This window comes from Barbus barbus (assembly GCF_936440315.1).
Source record: "Barbus barbus genome assembly, chromosome: 37".
In the NCBI taxonomy this organism is placed as follows: domain Eukaryota; kingdom Metazoa; phylum Chordata; class Actinopteri; order Cypriniformes; family Cyprinidae; genus Barbus; species Barbus barbus.
In genome coordinates, this window is record NC_136715.1 from 7562324 (window position 1) to 7586934 (window position 24611).

General features: G+C 36.3%; 1 protein-coding gene across 1 annotated transcript in view; it reads left to right on the forward strand.

The window, feature by feature from the left end:
- The first annotated feature begins 3784 nt into the window (after positions 1-3784).
- LOC306856468 (xyloside xylosyltransferase 1-like) overlaps positions 3785-24611 on the forward strand; it is a 36574-nt gene continuing 15747 nt past the window's right edge. Inside the window, exons 1-4 of the mRNA XM_079395771.1 lie at positions 3785-3954; positions 4314-4880; positions 10213-10360; positions 20124-20256. Coding sequence (XP_079251897.1) covers positions 4395-4880; positions 10213-10360; positions 20124-20256 — 767 coding nt within the window. The 5' untranslated portion in view covers positions 3785-3954; positions 4314-4394. The remainder of the gene's footprint in view (positions 3955-4313; positions 4881-10212; positions 10361-20123; positions 20257-24611) is intronic.

Sequence of the window (24611 nt, forward strand, 5' to 3'; positions counted from 1 at the left end):
GGTTAAAAATTAATGGCCTGCCCGATATATATCAGTTTATCACTAATCAGGACATATATTAAAATTTTTATTCCTTACAGATCAATGATGTTTTTCCAGTTCCAGTGTGCAAAACATCACAGGAATCCAGGTTATCGGCTCTCTGTGTTTTCTTGGTTTTCCGGTGCGATTGAGCAGCGCAGAGTAACGATTGTCTGAACAGATGCCCTGGCAGCGTGCAGATATGAAGCCTTAATATACTCGCATAGTATGAATTGATATTCTACTCCATGTGCCCTTGCATGCCACAGGAAAGCAAATGCTTGTCGGTGCTTTGACGCTGAGCATTTACGATAGAACAAAATAGCTTTTTCTCCCCTTCAGTTGAGTCGATATTTCTCTGGGTACTTTATTTTATTGCTAAAGCTGGCAAGACCTTTCCTGTTAGCCTGACTTTGTTTTTTAGTTTTTTTTACAGATACAACTCCTAGTTTGTGTGAGAAGCATTAAAGGGATAGTCCACCCAAAAATTACAGTTCTTTCGTTATTTGTTGTAAATGTTGATAATTTTCAGTTCCTATTGATTTTCATAGAACGAGCAAAAAATACAATGGAAACTGAAACGGACTGATTATCAGCATTGTGCAAAATATCTTCTTTTGTGTGAAGAAAGTCAGTCATACAGGTTTTGAACAACATAAGGGTCATTTTGGGGTGGACTGTCTCTTTAAGAAAGATGGTGCTATGTAGTTAAACATTGAAAGATTCTGTAGACGAAATGGATGTTTGAGACGGTGAAATGGCTTTTCGATGCTTCAAATGGATGAAATATCATTTACCAATGACACTACAGTGCAGTGCATTATAATAACTAGATACATTTATATACATACATATATATATATATATATATATATATATGCATTCTTTTCCCCCTCATTCTCTTTTTTTTCATTAGAGCAGACAATGTACAGTGAATGTTTCATGGTGGAGGATGTCTCGAATGTGGCGTTACAGGGCTGAGCAAACTAGAGAAAAAGAAAATAAAGGTAGTTATATTTTAATTTGACATTTCAAATGAACTAACTAATGAGCGCCCTTTCGAGTTAGGTTAAGTGCCTTGTTTGGGGCTGTAATGGCAGTGTTACGTTTGAGCTGCTCCCTTCGCCTGTTGGTTTACCAGCTTTCTGGATCACTTTAGCAGGTCGAATCCAAACAAATAATCACACATTTAAAGGGATAGTTCAACCAAAAAGCATTTACTCACCCTCATGTCGTTCCAAACCCGTCTTTCTTTTTTCTGACTAAAGAAGATATTTCGAAGAGCCCGATTGACTTGTATTGAAAAACAGAGACATTTTTCAAAACACATTTCATGTTTGGAGCAACATGAGTGGTGACAATTTTATTTTTAGGGTGAACTCTCTCATTGGGCACAGATCCAGATTTTCTCTTTCTATCCCTCCTCGGCTTTTGTCGGTTAATCCAAGCCCCTGTCGTGTTTCTGCATTACTTTAAAGCTGTGAAAATTTACATTTACTTATGAGGTGCAATCGTGCTATTTAAATGAATATATGGCTACTGGCAGGATACCCCTGAGTACTATTTTTCTCACCGTTTTATGTACGTTGTGTTTTCCTCAAAAGGAAAGTCATTGATCATACTTGCATAACCACCTGAGATATTAACGATCAGATGAAAATCCGATTGATCTATATAGGAAAAACTGAAGGAAACAACACATGCTCATTTCCATTTGACGAGGTCTTTGCTGAGCTTAAATTCAGCTTAAATACTTGGCAACATCTAACAATGCAAATCATAATGAACGACAGTTTGTTTTTCTACTGTTTTTAAGTTTAAAATGGTGTCCTGAGTACTTACTATTGTAGTATTCCACATTTATGCATTTCGTTCTTTTTTTTTTTTTTTGTAAACGTTGTAACTCTTATATGCAGTAAACAAATGAACAGATATACACTTGGTGTCAGACTGATGTATGCAGGTGGTTCTTGCACTTTGTATTCCTCCGTACTTTGTTCTTTCTCTCTTTGCCTTCGGTCCTGAGGGACGCTTTAGTCTCCTGCATGTATTTTTAACCCTACGTGCTCATTTACTGCCTGAAACTGAGATCAGCTATGTTAGAGCTTAGTCATGGCAAGCAGCCTTATGTTATGGCTCTCTTAAAGCCATTTAATGCATGGTTCTGTTCACGACATGTGTTTTCGTCTGTACAGGTTACAGATCTACTTGGGCTGGACCCGCTAAAAAGCCCATTCACAAATGTCTAATGTAATCAGTAGCTTTCTAATTTACTTTTTAATCATTTTAATGACTTGCAAACAAACTATCGAGATGCCGAAATTCTGGAGTCTTTTGTATGACAAAGGAAAATGAGAAAAAAAGGAGTTAAACGAAACAATGTTTAATAAGTTTCAGTTGTTGTACTTGAAAATCATCGCTCGGAACCGTCTTTGTGTGTCGACTACAAAGCCGTCAATGTTACATGGCACTGAAGGTTTACTTGCATAGGCAATTTCATACCGATTGTGAATGTTTCAATGGTTTAGAAACAGTTAGAAACTCTACTACACCTATAGAAAGAGAGAAAAACAACCATTTAAATTCAAAGAAAAATAAAGTATAAATCTGTTTGCTATTATGTGAAGTTTAAAAGATGGAGGATATAAAAAAAATCTATTTAATAGAAGGTCAAAGCATTTTTTTTATTTTTTTTTTATATGCTTTGAGTGGTTATATTTCTCTCTCTGTAATGCTGTTGCATTTTACTCATTCATGTGTTGAATTCTAATGTCATAAAGATATAATTTTCTTTATTATTACTATTATAAAATTATATATAGTGGGCCAAATGCTTTCTTTACCTCTTTACTTCCATGCATGAGATTAAAAAAAAAAGGAAAAAAGAGAAAAGTTGGAAGGTTTTTTTTTTTTTTTGGGGGGGGGTAAATGTAAGGGATTTTTTGGCCTATGACTGCACTCATCAGAAACCATCTATAAACTGCCATCAGTTGCAAAGCCTCGTCTTCATTTCTATTCAATTTCATTGTGCACCTCAGTTAAAAAGTAGCTTTGTATCCAGTCTGTCTTCAATATTTTGAGTGTTATGTGACTGTGCAAATAAACGTATTTCAAGAAACTTTTCATGAATCTGACTAATTATATTCATGTTCATGTATGTGAATGACTTGACATCGACTGCTTCCACTCATGTAGTAACTAGATTAGGAAAGTTTGAGACAAGCTTGATGTAAACTTGACAAATCCTTGCCTAGAAGTAAAAAAGCTGATGGTGACAGTGAAAGAACAGGCCAGACAAAGATTTTGCTTGATCTGTCACACATTTAACTTATAAGTAACTGATTAGTCGCATAGAGATTTGTATTAAGAATCTTTTATATATAGTGATATGTTATATATCTAAAAATAAATTGAGAATATTGAAATTAGATTGTAAATCCTTGATTTTCCAAAGTGGTCTCGGACTAACTAACTAATCTCTCTCTCTGTGTGTGTGTGTAATATTTTTGTTTAAAAAAATGACGGTAAAAATTATTTAGTTAAATTATATGGAAAATAATCTGTTTATGTATTTCACTTTTTCATCAAAATGTCATAATGAAATGGAAATTAAATAAATCTGATGAACAAATCAACATAAAAAAAAAACTTGTCTATTCTCTGTTTGAAAAAAGCTTTCTTATTTTATCTATGGCGAACTTTAAAACAGAAATAAAAATGTTTGACGTACCACGTGATTGCGAGTCTTTTATTATGAACTATTGAACTTCCGGTGAGGTACGACGCGCGAGCCGCAAGTGTTTAGATGTGTCTTGCCTGCTCATGTCCTCTGTCTTGGCAAATTCATATTTTCCGCTTTATTCTTTAGTGATTCGCTGCTATAGTTTGATGTCCGCAGAAGTGAAGGCGTCTGAAGTGTGTCATGTGACGGCGGTAAGTACATCATGTGCAGCAACATGCCATAAATATGAAGCAAGATAAATATGCATGCATGGATATGCATATCCTCCGCTGCTGACATGCATTAAAGCTGACACCTTTGAATGTTTATTGTTTGAAGTTATCATTTGACCTGAATGATTTTAAAGGGACGGTTCACCAAAAATAATGTCGTTCTTTCGGACTGACGAAAACACACCATTAAATTTGCTCTATAAAACATATTGCAATATATTATAAGTCATACGAAAGATTTGTGTAATCAACAGTCCTTATTGTCCTCTCAAAGCAAACATAATGCTGTTAGATTGATCTTTGTAAAATGTCAGTGATTCTTGTTTTTTTGCCCTCAGGATGTGATTGGAGATTAAGTAGTGTCAACAAGACAGAAGAAAGGGCGTCCTGCCCTATTTTGTGCATGTAGAAGAGGATCCATGGGTGTCCTGCGGGTGCTGTCGGTCACCATGGGAAGGATCAGCACTTTTAGGTCTTATCAGATCATGCTGCTCTTTGCTGCAGCTCTGGCCGTGGTGGCCTTCTACTACTTTGGCTCTGAAAAGCAGAACTTCTCCAGCACCACAAAACGGATCAAGGAAACACAGGCGAGCCACAACGCCAACCGTGATGATGCAGATCTCTCCATAGACATCCGGTCTGGACATCCAGAAAGCAGAACGGGAGCTGGAGATGAGCTGGAGGGAAAGCCATCACGCTTTCACGCTCTCATGATGTTCACCAAAGTTGACAAGAGCTTGAACTTGCAGCAGAAGTTTCAGGTGGCCATGCGCTCCGTGGCCAAGCATGGACGGTTCCTGGAGGAGGAGGTGCTGGTTCTCCATTACGTCTCTGATGCTGGAAGCCGGGAGCTGGGGGAAAAGATGCTTCCTGGACTTCTGCTGGATGCAACCTTCCAGTACGAGGTATGTTCAGCAAACCTTCATGTATTGCATTGTGTGCTGATGCTGGATGATGCAGCATTGGCTTTGTCATGTTTTGATGTCTTTACAATAGATTTTGATGATGACGATAATTAAATTTTAGTAATACTTACAATAATCACCTTCTGATACATTTATTATTATAATATATAAAGCATTCCGCAAATTCTAAATAATATTAACTAAAAAATGAATAGAAAACAAACACAATAATTATGCAATTAAAGGGACAGTTCACCCAAAAATTACCTCATGATTTACTCTCCCTCAAGGCATCCTAGGTGTATATGACTTTCTTCTTTCAGACGAATGCAATCAGAGTTATATTAAAAATTGTCCTGGCACTTCCAAGCTTTATAATGGCAGTGAATGGCTGTTATTTTTCATTAGTCTAAAAGAAGTCCAATAAAGCCCTGATGCAAATCGATGCATTTTTGTAAGAAAAATATGGATGACGTAAACTCCTAGAGTAAATCATGGGCTAATTTTCATTTTTGGGAGAACAATCCCTTTAATGTACGGTCATTGTTGTTATTTTTATTTATATAAAATATCTAAAATCTACATATAAAATAATTTTTCTAAATAAATTTAAATGACATGAATAGACATTACTATTATTATTATTATTTACTACAATGGCTATTTATATTATAATGTTATTATAATAATATAATATTGTATAATGTAATATAAAGTATTATTATATTATATTATATTTATTATATAGGATCTTGTAGCTTAAGTTGCCAGTAACATTTAATTAGAATTTCTTGAGGGTTTTCTTGTTTAATGCATGAAGGCATTTTCTGCTTTTTGAAAGCACAGCAGGTGGCAGTGCAAGAAAGCTGAAATCAGACAGTTGCTTTGTACACATCATCTACAGGATTAGAGGTCACGCAGCAGACGTTTCCTTTACATCAGCTCACAGAATAACAACACGCAGATCTCCCTCAGGACTGCTCAAACACTGTATACCAGATTTTTTTAGTTCATCAAAACAACTAGGCTCACACACAAAAATTATAACGTCAAGATCATGTCTTTATTTGTGTGGATAGAAACTTGAGATAAGCATAATTTGCCGATTAAATGTCATTTTAAATGTTATTTATGCTCTAAAAGAAGAACTTTGTTTACTCTTCACAAACTTAGGGAACATTTAAATAGAGTTAACCCAAAAATGAAAATTCTGTGATCATTTACTGACCCAAGTGGTAAAATATAAAGTATTTACATTGAAGGCTGTCATTGGCTGTGTGTCGGTCACATGGGGGCAATGTTACTCTGTCACAATAGGTTTTTGTAATTTCTCTTTGAGCTTCAGGATCTTTGGCCTGATCTGCTGTAGAGGATTTGTCTTTAGTACCATTGAGTAAACTTGGCCTAGTTCAGATAGACAGGTGGTCAGGTTGTCACCTGACTTTTGAGTTTCAGATTTTTTTTCTGTATCTCATGTAAATGCAGCACAATGTCTCTGTACTGAGCAGACAGCAGTGTTTCCTGCCTAGCAGCAGCATTAGTGGAGGGTGATCCTCTGTCCTGGACTGATGGATGGATAGAGGCTCAGTGTAGCAGGGATGCTGTGAGACTGAGGTTCAGATTGCCTTCCTTTAATCCTGACTCTTCAACACACACACACACACACAGAATAAGATAATGAGTAGGGTATTTGGCTTAATGCAACATCCGATAATCTACCCACCCCAACATGTGCTGTAACATTTTGATTAAAGCAGTTTCACACACACACGCGCACACACAACAGCAGCCTGTTTCAGGTGAATAATACATTTTGATGATAATGATTTGTTATTTTGGAGTCATTTTAGTACTTGTAGAAAACATATGTGCTACTTAAAAGGCTATGATGTTTTTAATAATCATTGATGTTTTGAAAATTATAATTTATTGTTATTTGGATTCGGAGTAGTACAAGTTATGTATTATATTATAATTATATATTTTAATCATGGTAGTAGTATTGTTATCATGTAGTTGGTTTGCCGTGTGGTTATTACGGGAGACTGTCTTTGTATGTGGGCTACAGACTGAGCTATAGTCTGGATATAGTCTCGCTCTCCAAAAGAAGCACACAGACATAGAGCGTGTGGAAAGTTCCACTATACTCTGGGCTCACAGACTCCCACACAGTCTCATGACATGAGATGAAACCAGTGTGAGCTTATCAGACATGAGTTCTCAGGGAAAGGATGACGGCTCCTTCAGCTGCTGCTGGGGGTCATGTGTCATTCTTTGAGGAACTGAATGAAGCGTGTGAAAGGTTGATGAGTTGAGCGTTTCAGTCTTTGACATCTGTGTGTTGCAGATTGACTGCACTGGCAGATGATGGTCACGTATTGCATATGACGTGGCCACACTAAACTACTTTGAAAGAGCCCGTTTCTGTCAAAAATCTATGTTTTTTGGACATGTATCATAGTATCATAGTATTCTGTGAAGTATATTGAAGTACCATGAATATACTGATCATTTTAGTACAATGATATATAAAAACAATTACCACAGTATTTATTTCTTGGTGCATTTTAGTTTAAAGTAAGGCGATCATATTCTCAATGACTATGTTGTTATAATTCCCACACAGAATATTCAGATTGTCAGTAAAACTAGGCAAGCATCCAGACTCGTATAATGAAGCACACTCTCACTTTATTAAACACCTCCAGAACTATTTGGAAAGTCAGAAGAGCATAAAATGACCAGCAGGCTCTGCTCCGAGTCCCCATGGGCATTAACACTGTCAGAATCCTTTAATTTAATATTGCACAGCACTTCATGTGCTCATAATAGAGATTACACTGAGTGAATTCCTGGAAGAGTTAGCTGGTCCCTGGCAGTTACTCCATCTATAAAAATGAACCTACTGCTTACTGGTGTAGTTTTAGTTCCTATTTATTAGTTCTTTTGAAGTGAAATGACTGTTTCGTTGTAACTCAAATGAGTAATTCTGTTCTCTTTTAAGTTCTTATGAGCAAAATAGAGTTTTGTTTCCTATGTTATTTCTAACTGCTTCTGCATTATTTATTAGTGGCTTTAAAGCACTTCGCTTATAAAAAATTCAGGGCGATGTCACAAACTGTGATGAAATGAGCTATTCAATGGACTGCTCCCAAACTTGATATTTTTGCAGCAGATTTTTTTTTTTTTTGATGCTTGACTATTTTTGATGAGTGGGAACACATTAAGCGAAGAATGTATTTACATTTCGCCATCAGCAGACACTTTTTATCATCATTTTGCATTGCATTTTTTTTTTTATTCTTTATTTATTACAGATTTTTGATTTATAACTTTTTACTGCAGAGCCCGAGATCTGCCCATATTAAAAATAAAAATAGAAAAATGTATAAATAAATAAAAATACATAAATATATCTCATCTCAGGATTTCAAGAGGTCTGATAAATTGTCAATAAGGTCCAACCAAGATTGTATCGTCTTTCTGGTGGCACCATGTATTTTTGGCAGTGGTACACTCCAAACGGGCAATGTCCAGCAAGTATGACATCCACGTCAATCTAACTGGGGTAGATGGATCCAACCACAGTTTTAAAATAACTGTTTTGGCAGCAGTAAGAGCAGCAGACAGAATCCTTTTTTGCTTGTCAGACAACTATAGCGACGAATCATCCAGCAAAATAAAAAGCAATGGGTCCTTTTGCATCTGAGTCTTCAGAAGATCTGACAATAAGTCCTGTACCAAGGACCAGAGCGAGGCCATTTTGCATTGCATTTTGAGTTAAACTTCCTTTTTAAAAGTTCAAAGTTTTTTTAAAGAGTTTTATACTCGCATAGGCTGTATTTATTTGATCAAAAATACAGTGGTGTTGCGAAATATTATTTTAATTTAAAATAACTGTTTTGTACTTAAATACATTTTAAAATGTAATTTATTTTTGTGACGGCAAAGCTGGATTTTCAGCATCTTTACTCCTGTCTTCGTGGTTCTTCAAAAATCATCAATGTTAACTTAACTTAATGTTTTGTGGGCACTAATGCATTTTTTCCAGGATTCTGTGATTTAATATAGTTCAAAGGATCATAATTTATTTGAACCAGAAATATTTTGTAATATTATAAATGTTACTGCCATTTTTGATCAATTTCACGTCTTTTGCCGAGTAACAGTATTTATTTCTTAAGTCAAGTCACCTTTACTTATATAGCGCTTTTTACAATGCAAATTGTGTCAAAGCACTGCACAATATCAAAAAAAGGAAAATAAAGTGTCAATAAGTTTGAATAGTGTCTTTGCAATAAGGTCGGCGATATCGCTGGAAATGAAGCGTCCCCAACTAAGCAAGCCAGAGGCGACAGCGGCAAGGAACCAAAACTCCATCGGTGACAGAATGGAGAAAAAACCTTGGGATAATACCCAATATATTATTTCTTAATATATTTCTTGTTAATAATTCATGCATTCCTTGGGAATCAAACCCATGACTTTGACATTGCAAAATTCACTTCACTTGGCAATTTTCAGTCAGATTCCAATTGTGGAATTGTGGAATTTCCATGTGGAATTTTCGAGTTTTCAGGACAGTAAAAATATATTATATTTTATTACATTTGGTCATACCTATTTAAGGTGAAAAGAGAAGCACATTCTGTGTGTCACTTAAAGTTTCAGTTGTACTTTTTCTGTATTTCCTGAGCCCAAAGATAAAGGATAAAAGAAACTTGTGTTTTGAAGGAAATCTGCCTCTACATCCAACAAATACTTGTCTAACTGTACTTTTGCACTCCACAAAAATGAGACAAAACTTTGTTACAATGTCAACTGTGTTTCTTGAGTCTGTGCTGAATTAGTGCCTTTGTTTCGCTAGACTGAAGGTGGAATTCTAATCCTATGGCAGAAACATATACAGTATTACCCCTGGAATCAAAACCTTAATGGGAAATCTGTGATGATTGAACATCCCCCTCCCCACACACACACATCAATCCTCTTTGTGCAACCTAGCAAGAGATGCACATTATCTGATTGCATGAGTTGAGTCAATGCCAAAACCTTGCATTGCAGAGCAGGATTAAGGGGCCGATTGCACTGCGGACAAACACGGGTATTGTGTGTTTTCAATGGAAGGAACAGTAAAAGACGACTGTCAAGGTTCAGTGAGCCAAACAGTGAACACCTGAGGATAAAATCACGGTGGCTAAACCCAAGCGAAGGGTAGAAATACAGCTCACTCCTGTCCACCCGTGCACAAATCTGCAAATATGTAGTGTGAGTGTCACTAGGGTCACAAAAATGCCCTTGTTTAACAGATATAGTCTATTGTCTGTTCCAGGTGGTGTTTCACGATGTAGGTGCCCTTACGGAGAAATTATTCCCCATCGTCGAGGCTATGCAGAAACACTTCAGTGCAGGTTCCGGCACGTACTATAGCGACGCCATCTTCTTCCTGTCTGTGGCCATGCATCGCATCATGCCTACAGGTGAGATGTGACTCGATGTGGATGTTGTTGATAGGCATAAAAAAAAAGCAATTGCAACTTTTGGTTTGGCCTTTTATGTTGTGTTTGTATTGCATAGTGAAGTCATGACAAATTTTCACTTAAAAATATTTTAGCCAATAAAACTAAAGTAAACTTAAAGGTTCAAAATACTAGCATTTCCAAACAAGAATAATGACTGGTTCCAAACATGGAACTGCATAAAGGCCATGATTTTTGTATTGTCTATTTAAAAAAAAAAAAATTATTACGAAAACAAGTCATTAAATAAAATTATAATTATTGCTTTTTTTTTTTTAACCCTTAAAAAACATTTTATTCAATAAAACATAAAAAAAACGAAATTATGCATTATTATTAGGGGCCAAGCACCGAAAGGTGCATAGGCACCCATTGAAACCTTCTTCTTCCGCCGAAAATGAATGGCAGCCCATAGAACCGATTGGGGGAAAGTTGTAAAATTTGGCACACTGATAGATGATAGTGTCAATAGTAACCACAGCAAATTTGGAGTCTCTAACTCAAAATCTCTAGCGCCACCACTTGTCCAAAAATTCAAATTTGAAATGCTAATAACTTTTGAACTGTAAGCCACAAAATGAAATTTTTTTTTCCTCTGAATCATTGGCTTAAGCCGAGTCGAATGAAGTCCTTAAGGTTTTTTTTTTTCGCTATCTTCAATTGTTCGTTAAACCTACTTTGTTGAACTCGTCCTAGACGGCTTGTTCGATTCTCACCAAAATTGGTTCAGATCATCTACAGATCATGGTGGCAAAAAGTTATGGAATTCAAGTCGATTCGTGCAAGCATTCTCGAATACCACACTAAGGAATTCGCCGAAAAGCACGCAAAAATGGATCTGAGGCTATATCTCCGCAAGGGTTTGACGGATTGAGACGAAACTTGGTGTGGCTTCTAACAAGCATGACTTGAGGCAACCTGCAGTGTTTCAGCGCTGTGCCACGTAGTGGTCAAGAGATATAAAAATCATAAAAATGGTCTCTTTAGATTCGGTGCATCATGCCGAATCCAACCATATCCAATTTTCCCATATCAGCCATTTTGGGCGTCGGCCATGTTGAATTTTGTCATAAAATGCTATATTTTACGAACGCATTGACATATCTTTACGAAACTCGGTATGCTTCTTCAGCACCATGCCCTGATGATACTCAAAAGGTTTGGGAAATTTTTTATGAAATTTCTAAAAATGCTAATAACTTTTGCTTACATTAGTCTATTGTAATGAAACTCATGTTGATAGATTCCTTGGTTCATGCCGAGAACATCGATACCAATTTTGCCATAATTGGATGAACTTCCTGTCCGCCATTTTGATTAATGTTGAAAACCTACTTTTTCGAACTCCTCCTAGACCGTTGGTCCGATTTTCACCAAAATCGAATCATATCATATCTTCAGACCATGCTGACAAAAAGTTATGGATTTTGTCTTGATAGACAAAACCGTTTTCACATAATACAACGAATTTGAGACATGATGCCAAAGTGACACTTGAGGCCGTATCTCTGTAATGCTTTGGCATATTGACACCAAACTTTGTGTGTGCCATTGTCACCTCACACAGAACACACCACATCGATTTGATAACGGTGCCACCTGTTGGTCAAAAGTGAAAAGTCATTCAATCATATAGTCGTGGCCTAATGGATAGAGAGTTGGACTTGTAAGCCAAAGGTCGTGGGTTCGAGTCTCAGGTCCGGCAGGGATTGTAGGTGGGGGGAGTGAATAACCAACACTCTCCACCCTCAATACCACGACTGAGGTGAGACCCTTGAGCAAGACACCGAACCCCCAACTGCTACCCGGGCACCGCAGCATAAATGGCTGCCCACTGCTCCGGGTGTATGTTCACTACTGAGTGTACACTTGGATGGGTTAAATGAATGCAGAGCACAAATTCCGAGTATGGGTCACCATACTTGGCCACACACCACTTCCCTTTCCCTTAGCTCGTCATTTTGCCGCCGATGTGCTTGGCCCGTCATTGCTGCTTGCAGCTATATTAGTTATTGCTATTGTTATTATTGATTATAATAGTAATTATTGTTGTTGTATCTGTTTTAAAACCTTGATAAAACAGGCTAAAACATCTAAACAAAAATAGAAAAAGTATTCAAATATTATTTAATAATAACATGTAATAAAAAATATTATTATATTATATTACGTTGTTGTTGTTGTTATTATTGATAATAGTAATTGTGCTGTCTCTATTTTAAAAACTTGAGAAAACGGGTTAAATAAATCTAAAAACAAAAAAAATTGAAAAATATATTCAAATATTCAATAATAACATTTATTATTATTGTTGTTATTATTTTGGTATGTTTAGTATTTAGTATGTAACTCTTGTACATTTCTAAGTGCTCGTTCTAATTATGTGTATATTAATCTGTTATAAATCATACCTTTTTAAGTGAACGCAGGACTACTGTGGCCTCTGTTGGCTTCTAATACTGTTTGTTTAAAAAAAGCTAACAATTTTATGTGAAGCTAGTGTCACATAAAATATGTCACCTTTAGCACTTTTGATTTATGTTTATATGTCTGTTTTGTAAGTCATAATTATTATCCTGATTAAATTAGGGCTAACCCACTTTTTCTTAACCATATTGTGATTCAACTTTTCCATCTCAAAAGTGGCAGCTGCAGTGTTCGTATAAACTTCCCCTTCACACTTCCTGCTGCACAATCTAACTGTGTTTTCTAAAGGTCAGTACATTCGGCCATCCTGAAAGCAGCCCTCAATCAGTCCTGCCATGAATGGATTTGGACACGAGGCCGCTGATGGTGTTAGATGTGCCGACTCGTTCACAGGTGCTGAATTGGCACATGGCACAGTGCTGGGAGGGGGCGGGCCGGGGCGGCCGATCGTCCTCTGTGACACTGCTGCTTCACACACACAGAGTCATCGGCCACTCAGTCACTCTCACATTAAAACAAATGGCTGTCCAAGCATCGTTTGCTTGTGCCAGCTGAATGCTCAGATAGGTTTACTGCTAAATTAAATGCAAATCCCTGGGAAAAAAAACATGATTTCGTGAGAGGGAAAATACCTATGAGTTTTTGATAAAGCTTATAGGCTTGTGGCTGTGACATGGCATTACTTTGCTTTCTTGGAACTTCAGACAGTATATCAAATTAGGAAACACTAATAATCTATAGGAAAAATATTAGCTAACACTAGGACATTCTGGAATATTTCATTCAGACCGATTTTCTGAATTCTGCAGTGAGATTTTTACATAATGACCATTAAAGTGTATATTTGGCATATTTCCTACATAACTGTGCTAGTTTAATGTCACGGTCTCTTTTCTTTATTGATCATAAAATATTTTAAGATCAAATTGGTATTTAGTGTCAGATTGGGTCAAAGGACTGAGACCCACAAAATTATTATTTTTATGATGATTTGAGAATTAAATTAAATTTAAATGCTCGACGTCACTAATTTGTTTATTTGATTGGTGACCTAGAAATAGTGTGGAAAAAAATTTAAAAAAAATCTTCTTTTTGTCTTAACATTATTTGGTTAAATAATTTAAAATAACAATGTTTGGTTCAAGGTTAAAATTTGATTTTGAATCCCTTAAATGACATTTATACAATTCTTCTTATTCTTAATATAACTTCATTGTTAATGTACATTTAAGAAGTTTGAAATCTTATTGACGTTTCATTTAATATATTTTCATATTACATTAACTGGTGATCTGTTGAGCATTTATACACTTAAGATATTTAAAACAATCCATTCATTTGGATTACATTGTTTTAACATTAATTTAACTAATAAACTTAATGTGATGCACATTTGACAGTCGAGAATGAGATTTATGTAATAGTACCAATAAACTGAATGTGTTTTTAAATATGCAGTAACTTTTAATATGCAATAATTATATTTTAAACCTGGTTTATAAATGTGTATATTGTTTAGGCATCAATAAATTCAGTTTATTTCAGTCTCATACATTCTAACTAAATAAATTTTAATTGCTCCACAGCTGGCCATATTCAGTTTTGATTTTTACAATTAACAGATTTATGCTGATTGTAAGCAATTTAAATAAATTCATATTGAAAAATGTTAATATTTGCAAATATTTAAAAATAAATGTTCATTATTTATTATACAGCATTCCTGATTCTGATTAATTAACAGACAAATTAAAATTAATGCACACCCAAAATTAATGCAAAGTGCTTTGCATCTTGGTTAAATATTATTTTTATTAATTAATTAATTTATTTTATTTATTTAAAAGCTATAGTTTTGTACTGAAAGGTCTAAAAGTGTTAGCAGTTATTAAATGGAAATCAAAACCATTTTAAGTGTGAAAAACATTAGTTGCAACATTATTATATCCTACAGCCTCTCCCGTATTGTTCACCTTGTTGCGCAGGAATTGCTTTCTTTGGCCAGTGACCTTTTAAAGACACTACGCATGAGTTCACTCACCTCAGTCAACACTGCACCAGAATGCCCTAAAGATGTCAGATGGCACTTGTGGAAAACAAAACGTCTGAAGTAGCAACAAGAACACTGAGAACCTAGTGGACCCTGGGAAATGGAAAGTTTAGAATGAATGCGCATTCTACGAACTGAGATTCGCTGAAAAGCGCTGCATGCACCTCAGGCCTGCAGGGATGTTCAGTTCGACATTTCTCTCTGGTGATTTAGTCAATTCTCACTGAGGAGACATAATTCATATCTGAAATGAAATGCTTTGGAAGCTGAAGATTCGGAAATCGATAGTTTGTTGCTCAATAGTGTTTTTGTTTATACGTTTTGTTCCTTTGAAAGTCAGTATGCTTTTATTGCTGAATGTGTCGCTTGTAGTGTCCGAGTTTAATATGTGCACCTTATTCGGCCAGAAACTCCCTCCCGAGTTGTTCATTTTCTAGCTTGATTCACTGGGTTGTGTAGAGCCTGTCATTTCACAATTGGGCCATTTATATCTGCAGGGGTGCCAAAGCACACTGTCGAAGTGACGTGTGTTTGTTTGTGTGTGGAAGGCTAAGAAAGGTTGAGTTGAGAGCGTGGCCTGTGGGGAGACTGAGTCTTATAATTTTTTACAATTGAGTTGTTGAATTTTGCAGGAGACACAGTTTGCAGGTTGACAGGAAGTAGGTCAGCTCACTTTATTTTTCTCCCTCAGGTCATTGAAATAGGAATTATCCAGGTGTGTATGAATAGCTACTCTCTATCGAGTCATTTTGACTCTCTATACTGACTATAACTGAATCCATTTGTTTTTTGTGCACTGTATAAGTAATGCTCATTCAGAAAATTTAGACATTTATGTGCAGTTCGTCAGCACTCTCTCTTTTTGTTCCCTTCTGTTACTGTGACCCAATAAGAGTGGATTCAATCAGGCAAATTTACATCTAGCATCTTGCAAACATTTTCACATGCTTGTGTGTTCCACAGACAAAATAACATTGTTCATGTTTGGAACAATATGAGTGTGAATTTTCATTTTTGGGCAAACTATTCCTTTAACAGTGGTCTTTAATTCCCTTTTGTCCCCACTGACTGGCTACTGACTGGCTACTTTTTGGGAAGTCGTGGCCTAATGGTTAGAGAGTCAGACTTGTAATCCGAAGGTTGCGGGTTCGAGTCTCGGGCCGGCAGGGATTGTAGGTGGGGGGAGTGAATGTCCAGTGCTCTCTCCACCCTCAATACCACGACTGAGGTGCCCTTGAGCAAGGCACCAAACCCCCAACTGCTCCCCGGGCGCCGCAGCATAAATGGCTGCCCACTGCTCCGGGTGTGTGTTCACGGTGTGTGTGTGTTCACTGCTGTGTGTGTGCACGTTGGATGGGTTAAATGCAGAGCACGAATTCCGAGTATGGGTCACCATACTTGGCAGTATGTCACTTCACTTTTTTCACTTCACTACTCAAACCCACCTCAAGGAATTTCTTCCTGATTTCTCGGTATGTCAGGAGGAGGTTTGTCTGCTTGCATGACTCTCCCCGTCTCTCCCGCCAGGCTTATTCCGGTCATCGACTCTTTACCAACAGGAGCGGTCAATACCAGCCCACTGAGAGGCTGAATAAATGAGCCCTGAGGAAGAGACTGACACCATCCGTCTCACTTTAGAGTGTGATCCCTGGAAGACCACTGAGCTAAAATTAGGTTTTTTGGGGGGGATTTGTTCTTCTGTAAAATGACCAGGGGGGAAAAGAATCACAAGCCCAGTGATTTTTAAAAATACTTGCTCTAGTTTTATGTTCTGTCATATTGCTTTGAGGGATTTGGCTGTTCATTAAAGGAACACTGAACCTGGAGGTGGGCTGCTATATTAACTGCTTAGCCCAAGTGACAATAGGAGCTGTGAAAATAATTGGCCCTTGTTTCAAGTGGCTATGAATCTTCTCTTATTGTGAAGCAGTGCCATGTGTTTGCAGCTCGTGAGGGAACAGAAAGCCTATGTTGTAAGACTCTTTGGCTGCCTTAAGAGCAATGTGTTTGTGAACAAAGACTTTCTGTTGCAGTTTTTTTATGTCTGCTGGAAAACAGATCAACAAGAACATCTAAAGGTACATATTTAGATGTTAATTCCCAGTATTGTTTTTGATTTCATTGATCTTACTGGAGGTTTCAACACAACTTGCTATTCTGGTTTACACTGTGTGCTAAGCAGACAAGAAGTGACAAGAATGGCAATCAATCAAGAAACAGATCCACCTATCAGAACTGTTCTGCCTGTTTGTGAACTAAAGCAAACATTGCTAGGACTGCAGCTGAAGAGCATACAATTAAAAACACATACATTGAGTTTACATCTGACTTTTTTCTTGATTGATCAACTATAACATTTTGATGGCTGATTTTTAATATGCATAAGACAGTGTTGACAAGGCTGTCTGGCACGACACCACAAAGATGTGGGGAAGTCGTGGCCTAATGGTTAGAGAGTTGGACTCGTGATCCAAAGGTTGCGGGTTCGAGTCTCCGGCCGGCAGGGATTGTAGGTGGGGGGAGTGAATGTCCAGCGCTCTCTCCACCCTCAATACCACGACTGAGGTGCCCTTGAGCAAGGCACCAAACTCGTGTGTCATATGACTATTCTAAGGAGTTACTGTCAATGTAAACGCATGTTTCTGGAAATTTCATCATTTTGAAACTTTATGCAATGCTATTTATATTTGACTCTAGGATCATTGATAACCTTTTTTTTTTTAAACCGTAGTCAATGATCAATCATGTGACTCCATATGTCTGCATGCAAAGGTCACACCCTATAAAAATGGAAACCTTTTTCTTGGAAGAGCGTTTACATGATTATGTGGACAGTCCACCTGATCATGAAAATGTTCTTCCAAGAAAGAGGTTTCCATATTTTTAGGGTGTGATCTTTCATACCAGATTTTAACCCACCCCATTGCATTTAACCATTTACCACTTGAGATATTTTTCTTGCTGATGAAGAATGGTCAGATAAGATCAGGTTTTAATCTCATAATGAAGCTGACCTATATCAGCCTATATCACTTGCTGTTATTTTCACTGAGGAAGGCAACAAAGCCATAATCCACAGAGAACAGATGGAATTCCACCTGCTCCATACTTTTAGTGATAAAGTAGATTACTTGGATTACTTTGTATTGTTATTCTCCTTAATAGGGTTTCAAATTGTGAATACATAATACATTTGCAGGAGGATTACTGTATTTCTCAAAACAAGGGAAAACCTAAAAGAGTCAGATATTTCCCAAGATAATGCTGTTAAAAGCTAGTGCAACAGCCACTCTAAAAGTATGTCAAGCTTCAGCGCCCCTAGTCATTTTAGATGACCAGGCTATTTTTGAGCATGTTCAACTGTGTGTTGCCTTGGCTGTAAACATGCTGGGAATGTCCTAGATGTGTATGTACTCAGCTAAAACTAGAAATTTTGTTTATAAAGCTCCGTAGGCATGTCTCCAGCACCTCAGGCCACGATGGAGCTTGTGAACTTCACGTGGTCCTCTTTCTTGAAAGTCTTTATCGCTTCAGGCTGCAGAGGCCCAATAAAATGAATTAGTTCAGTGGTTAATGCTTCAAAGGCACATTTTAACGTGCTTGCTGACATGCCCTCAGGTGCACACCAAGCCTCTGTAGTTCATCCTGCCCAAAGCGATTGTTCCTCTTTTGATCTGGTGAACTGTGACGCTTGGGTTTTTTTTTTTTTTTTGGAGGTTTGAAGCGACTCAGTTTTGGAGGGTAAAAATGATCCTTAAAACTGGGGAGTCAAGGTTGGTCTTTGGGATTGAGCATTTCCGAGCTTTTTCATTTTCAGAAGTTTCAGGACCAATAGTGGAACCAAACTGAATCATAAAATACTAACCATTTACAACTGCAAGACTATAAAAATGATGCTGATCGCTGTAGCAGATAATTATTTTTGTAATGGCAAATAAGCAGTATCATGGTCGATGTTATAAATAAACATTGGTTTGAATAGTGCTGTACTGTAGAAAAGATTGTTTTGGTAACATTTCTTATTTGTTAATATGAATGCATTAAAAATACTGAACTAACTTTTAACAGCATTTATTAATCTTGGCTAATGTTAGTTAGCGTCAACTTACTCATTAAGGCTGCATTTGTTTGAACAAAATACAGTTTTATTTTTACAGTAAAAAGAGCAATATTTGAAAATATCAGTTTTCTATTTTAATATATTGTAAAATGTAGTTTATTTCTGTGCTGGCAAAGCTTTTTAGCAGCCATTATTCCAGATTTCAGCGTCACATTATACTTCAGAAATTATTCTAATATGCTGATTTGCTGATCAAGAATTAGTTTTTATATCAGTGTTGGAAACAGTTGTGCAGCTTAATATTTTTGTGAAAACTGTGATGCACTGTTTTTCAAGACCCTTTGATGAATAGAAAGTTCAAAAGAACAGCATTTATTTAAAATAGAAGTATTTTGTAACATTATAAATGTCTTTACTGTCACTGAATAGAAGTATTAATAAATATGAATTAAATACTACTTAAAATAATTTTAGCTCTTCTAGTGTAGAGTGTGCTATTATCTACTCCAGCTGGTTATTACAGCTTATTGAACTGGGAGAGGATAAATTATTTTAACATTGTTTAAAAAAAACAAATTACATCTCTAGGTTTTGTTTTTGATCTCCATACACTGTAGATTTGCTTCCTGTTTCATACAAATTCAGCACTTGTCCTCCTTTTATCATTGCTCATGAAGTGTTTTGTAGTCAGCCTGTGTGTTTGGAAGGGAGCGCTGAGATCGTTGATATTGATTTGTTCAGTTTCCGGTGCTTGTTTGGAGAGACGTCGGTGTGAAATGCCTGACCGACTAAACAGCTCCGGCTGGCCGCTCTATTTTCATTGTTCTAATTACAACAAGCATAGTTTGGGCCCCGTATGTTTTGCTTTCCGAATGTGTGTCATTGTGTTCGTGGCCTCTGCTCCACAATGGTGCGTCCAGAATGTTGTCTTGAGGGCTTTGTTGTCCAGTGGGCTCACACGAAAACCGCGAGGGCATCCGATGTGAGAAAACCCCTTTGGATGATGATGTTCCATCATTTGTTAATTCCACTAAATTACGGGGTTTCTGCATTCAAAAAGAGCATGCAAAGAAACAATATTATATTTTTGATTTATTGCATGCAACACTGCTCACAAGCCATAGGGTGTGATTTCTTTTGGTGTTTAATAAAAATTTGCTTTACTTTCTCTTTCTTTTGCCCCCTAGAACTGAAGCGCATTGTTCAGTTGGACCTGGACCTTAAATTCAGAAGCAACATCAGAGACCTCTTCAAAGAGTTTAACCATTTCCCTGCTGAGGCAGTTATTGGAATTGCACGTGAAATGCAGCCAGTTTACAGGTATCTGACTCAGCTCTGTGTACCGTAACGTAACTATGTTCACTGTTCTCACATTTGTATGCTCTTTGCCGATAAATCTGGTGGATTTATACCCAAAAGTATGAAAAGAAGCACTTCCCGATATATCGGTGCACTATCGGTTAGTGTTTGTTTAATTTGTAGATATTGGTCAAAATCGGATGTTTAATTGTATATTTCCCCAATTTATACATTTTAGATTACCTTTGCCATCATCTAACGTTAGCTTAAAGTAAAATCTTTAAAAATTTATATTTTTATAGTTAAATGTTAATAAAATCTCTAAATGAATATTGTTTTTTTTTGTGCTGTATATTAAAATGTTAATTTTAGTGTTTATTTTATAAGATAGAATTTTAAGAAAATACCTGCAATTTATTAGTTATCAGCTATAACTTGAAAATATTTTTTATGATGCATTTCAGTGTTATTTTAGTATTATTTATATACTATTATTATTTATAAATATTTTGAATTTTAATTTTAATACTAGTTTTAGTAATTTTGTGCTTTCATTTTTATTAGTTAGCTTTTTTAAATATTTATTAGTACTTCATCTTAAACATTAAGCTTAAAAGTTAGCTGCCAAGGCAACATTTCAATCTTTTTTTATTTCATATTTATATTTATTTCAGCTTTATTTGTTATCCAAAACAATTTTAATAGTTTCAGTTAGCAATAACAAGAATGGTACATTTCTAATAAAAAGTACTGTAATACCACCTTTTTTGTGTGTTTTACATGGTAATACCATGATAGTTTGTATGTTCACCATGGTTATACAATGGTATTCTTTGAAAGTAAATATGATGGTAGATTTTCATTTAGCACCATGGCATATTTCTAAATGTTCTGAAATTACCATCTGATACACTACCGGTTTATTATGGCAGTACTGTTTTGTGTCTTTTAGGCAAGTACTATAGCATTCTCTGTACTGTATATATCAAACCTGTAAAAAAAATAGTGGTGCACATTGATTGGCATCTAAGTTTAGAAAAAGGCTGACAAAATGGCAAAGTCCTACTGTACAATTTGATCAAAACAGCTTTTTCAAAGTCCGAAAGAGACTCTGGACAGCCTGTCCTCCGAACAGAATGTGGAAATGGTAAATGCCGTCAGTCTTGTGGCCTGCCAAAGGCAAGCTGGGCATGAAACTAGGATGCATTTGGAGCCGAACAGAGATGGAAGCCTTTTCACAATGTTCTCCAAGAGCCATCATGTGACTAGAGCTTTCAGGAAAGCGTTTCTAATAGCTCCAGTGTTTAGCCTCCGAAACACGAGGAGGAAGCTCAGATTGGTGATAGGAATTCACAAAGGAGGCAGTTTTTTTTGCTTTCTGTGAGTGTGTTTGTGTGATTTTTCTGTGTCTATGCACGGGAGAAGGTAAGACTATAGGGGCTTGTGGCCTTAAAAAAAAAACACAAACTCTACATTTATGTTGTGCCTCTCTTGAAGCAAGACTTTCCTAGTTGGTACATCATTCATCTTACTTAAACATGCAGGCACAAATATGCTCAAACAGCTTTGATTACCAGGATCTTTAACCAAAAAGTATCAAAACTGACACGATTGATTATACAAGCATGATTTATCAGATTACAGTTGTTGTTGATGAGCAATTACCATAGTACTTTAAGGGTTAACACTAGATGGCACTGTAAATTCACCGCTATTCTCTTGTTGACTGTTGCTTCCTTTTTAGTTTGTCCTGTATTCCCATCAGACCTGCCTCACCTCAGTCAGATCAGCAGGTCAAGTCCTTGTATAAGAAACTAGCAAATCATAGCAAGTGCATCTCTATATTAAAAGAATACTTTACCCAAAACCTAAAACTTTGCCATATTTTACTCTCATTTGTCATTTCAGCACAAGTTTTTTTCTTCTTTCTTGAGAACGACTAACATAATTGGATGGTAATGCAATTATTACTCTTGAAGCAGTACGGCAGCTTTGCAAAGCTTTCATGAACTGTTTCTTTTAAGTAATTAAAAAATACTATACAGTTAGCTGGTCATTAAACTCTGACAGCATGATCGGTAAACAAATGAGAAGCTTGTTACATTGTAATTTAGATAAGATATCTCTATTATATAAGAAGAAAGGGAATGTGTAAAGGTATGCAAGAAACTAGCTACTACACTGTCATTTAAAAGTTTAGGTTCAGTAAGATTTTATTTATTTTTTCATTTTTTGAAATAAATTTTATTCAGCAAGGGTGCATTCAATTGACCAAAAGTGATATTGTAAAACAAGAAAAGAAAAAAGAATCTTAGTATTACTGCTTTTACAGTATTTTTTATTAAATAAATGCAGCCTGATTGAGCATAAGAGGCTTACCAACACCAAACTTGGTGTTAAACTGAGTTTGGTAAGCACTGTAGTCAGTTGCCTCGAATGATTATATATAGTTTAGTGTCATTATAGTAAATTGTAATTCATAATTTTGCAATCAGCCAGGCATCAAGTATTTCAGAGAGCCGTGTCAATTGTAGAGTGTCAGTTTAATTGATTTGATTGCTTACCTAGTGTCATAACTTCTCTATTGTCTTAATTCGCCAAACAAACAAACATTTAATCATATTTTTTTTTTCAGTTCATTTCTGTTCACCGTTTTGAAGTTTGAAGAGTCTCAGGAAAGTCATTTCAGCTGTGTGAGGAGCTAGTATAATTTCTGGATAAAAGAAATAAGCTGATGGAAAAATAGTCCCTGTGAGAGATCGTTTCCTCCACAACAGAGTGCAGGTTTTCCACAACAGTTCTCTGACAACACTCACACAAAACCACGTAAATAATTGAGAAGGAGATAAAAGCGTTATCGGCAATTGTGGGGTATCTGTGGTACATCAGCAGCAGCAGCGCTGGGGTTTGTTGATAACATCTAACACCTGTGCCAGCACAATGACCCACTAGACCGCTGTAATTAACTTTTAACTCTTTTCCAAGCCTTCTGCCTGGCTGGCACAGGCCTTACGCTTTGTTTGCGATGCTCCCTAGGCTCCCAGAGATCTCTCTTTTCCACTGATGCAGCCTGCTTAGACGCCTCCTGGCTCTGAGGTGCGTAGTTCTTTCAGTGTTTTTGCATTATGCAGCTGAGGCAGAAAGAACACATAGCAGGGCTGAAGATAGATACTGCTGTTTCTCTCCTGAACACTTCATTAGCTGGTGAAGAGCTAATGTGCCTTTTAGCTAATGAAGTGAGACTTTAGGGAAAAAAAAAAAGATAAGGCGGACTTTTTAGCTGTGGTGGGTGTAACTATTTTGAGGCTCCTTTCAGAAAGTCTTGCTCATTGGTTCAATTGTTTTGCTTGTTGTCTTTTTGATTTTCCACTTGACGCAAGTTGGTTGTCATTTATCCAGAGGAACTTGATGAAGCTTTCCAAAACATCAGTGATTAGTATTTTTCTTGTTTATGGGTAATATATACTAACAATATATTACTAACAAATTGCAGTCAGTAACTTAATCCATTACATCATATATAATCAAACTACTTTGTGATTACTTTTATAAATAGGGTAATCTTGTACCATATTGATATAAAAATACAAAGAATAAGAAAATATATTCCATTCATGAAGGGCAATAAACACTACATTACGTCAAGGTTTGACATGACGTAATTTCTGTTTTTATATAGCCTATATAAACACAGATACATTTACTTGTAGAATGCATCTAAGATTAAGTCCATGTTTATATTATTTTATGCAAAATACATTTTATTTACAATTTTTAGGTATTGTATCATTAATATTAGTTACTATTTAACAATATATTGTTGTTGTTGGTTGTAGTTACTAAATGTATATTTATTGCTTATAAAAACAGAAATAATTTTGTTAAATTAATTTACAGATTCTTTTTTATTTGTGTCTTTATTTGCGGTGTAAAAGCCATTCCTGGATTCATACTTCCAATTGGATTGAACCTACAACCTTTTGCTTACCGTTCCAGACTTTTAAAGTCAGCATGAGACGTTATTTACTTATGTATTTTTCTTGCGTAATTTGGTATACAAGATATTCAGTTAGAGAAACCAGAACTTACATCCATGGGATCATTAAAATTGAGTCAGGTAGTAGTTACTATGCCACGCCACCCTAGAGTCTTCTGAAACTTAATGCTACTTTTTGGGGAGATTTATCATATTTAACTCACATTTTGAATGCCTGTATGGAATGTATGAAGCAGGACAGAAAAAGCTGAGTGGAATCTAAAGAGGTGCCAGATCTCAGGCTCACTAGAGCCCTCATATCTCGGCATTGAGCCTCTCCCTTCCACCGGCCTCTGTCCCGACCAGGGCACAAAATGGTGCATGGCAATGTGCCAGCGAT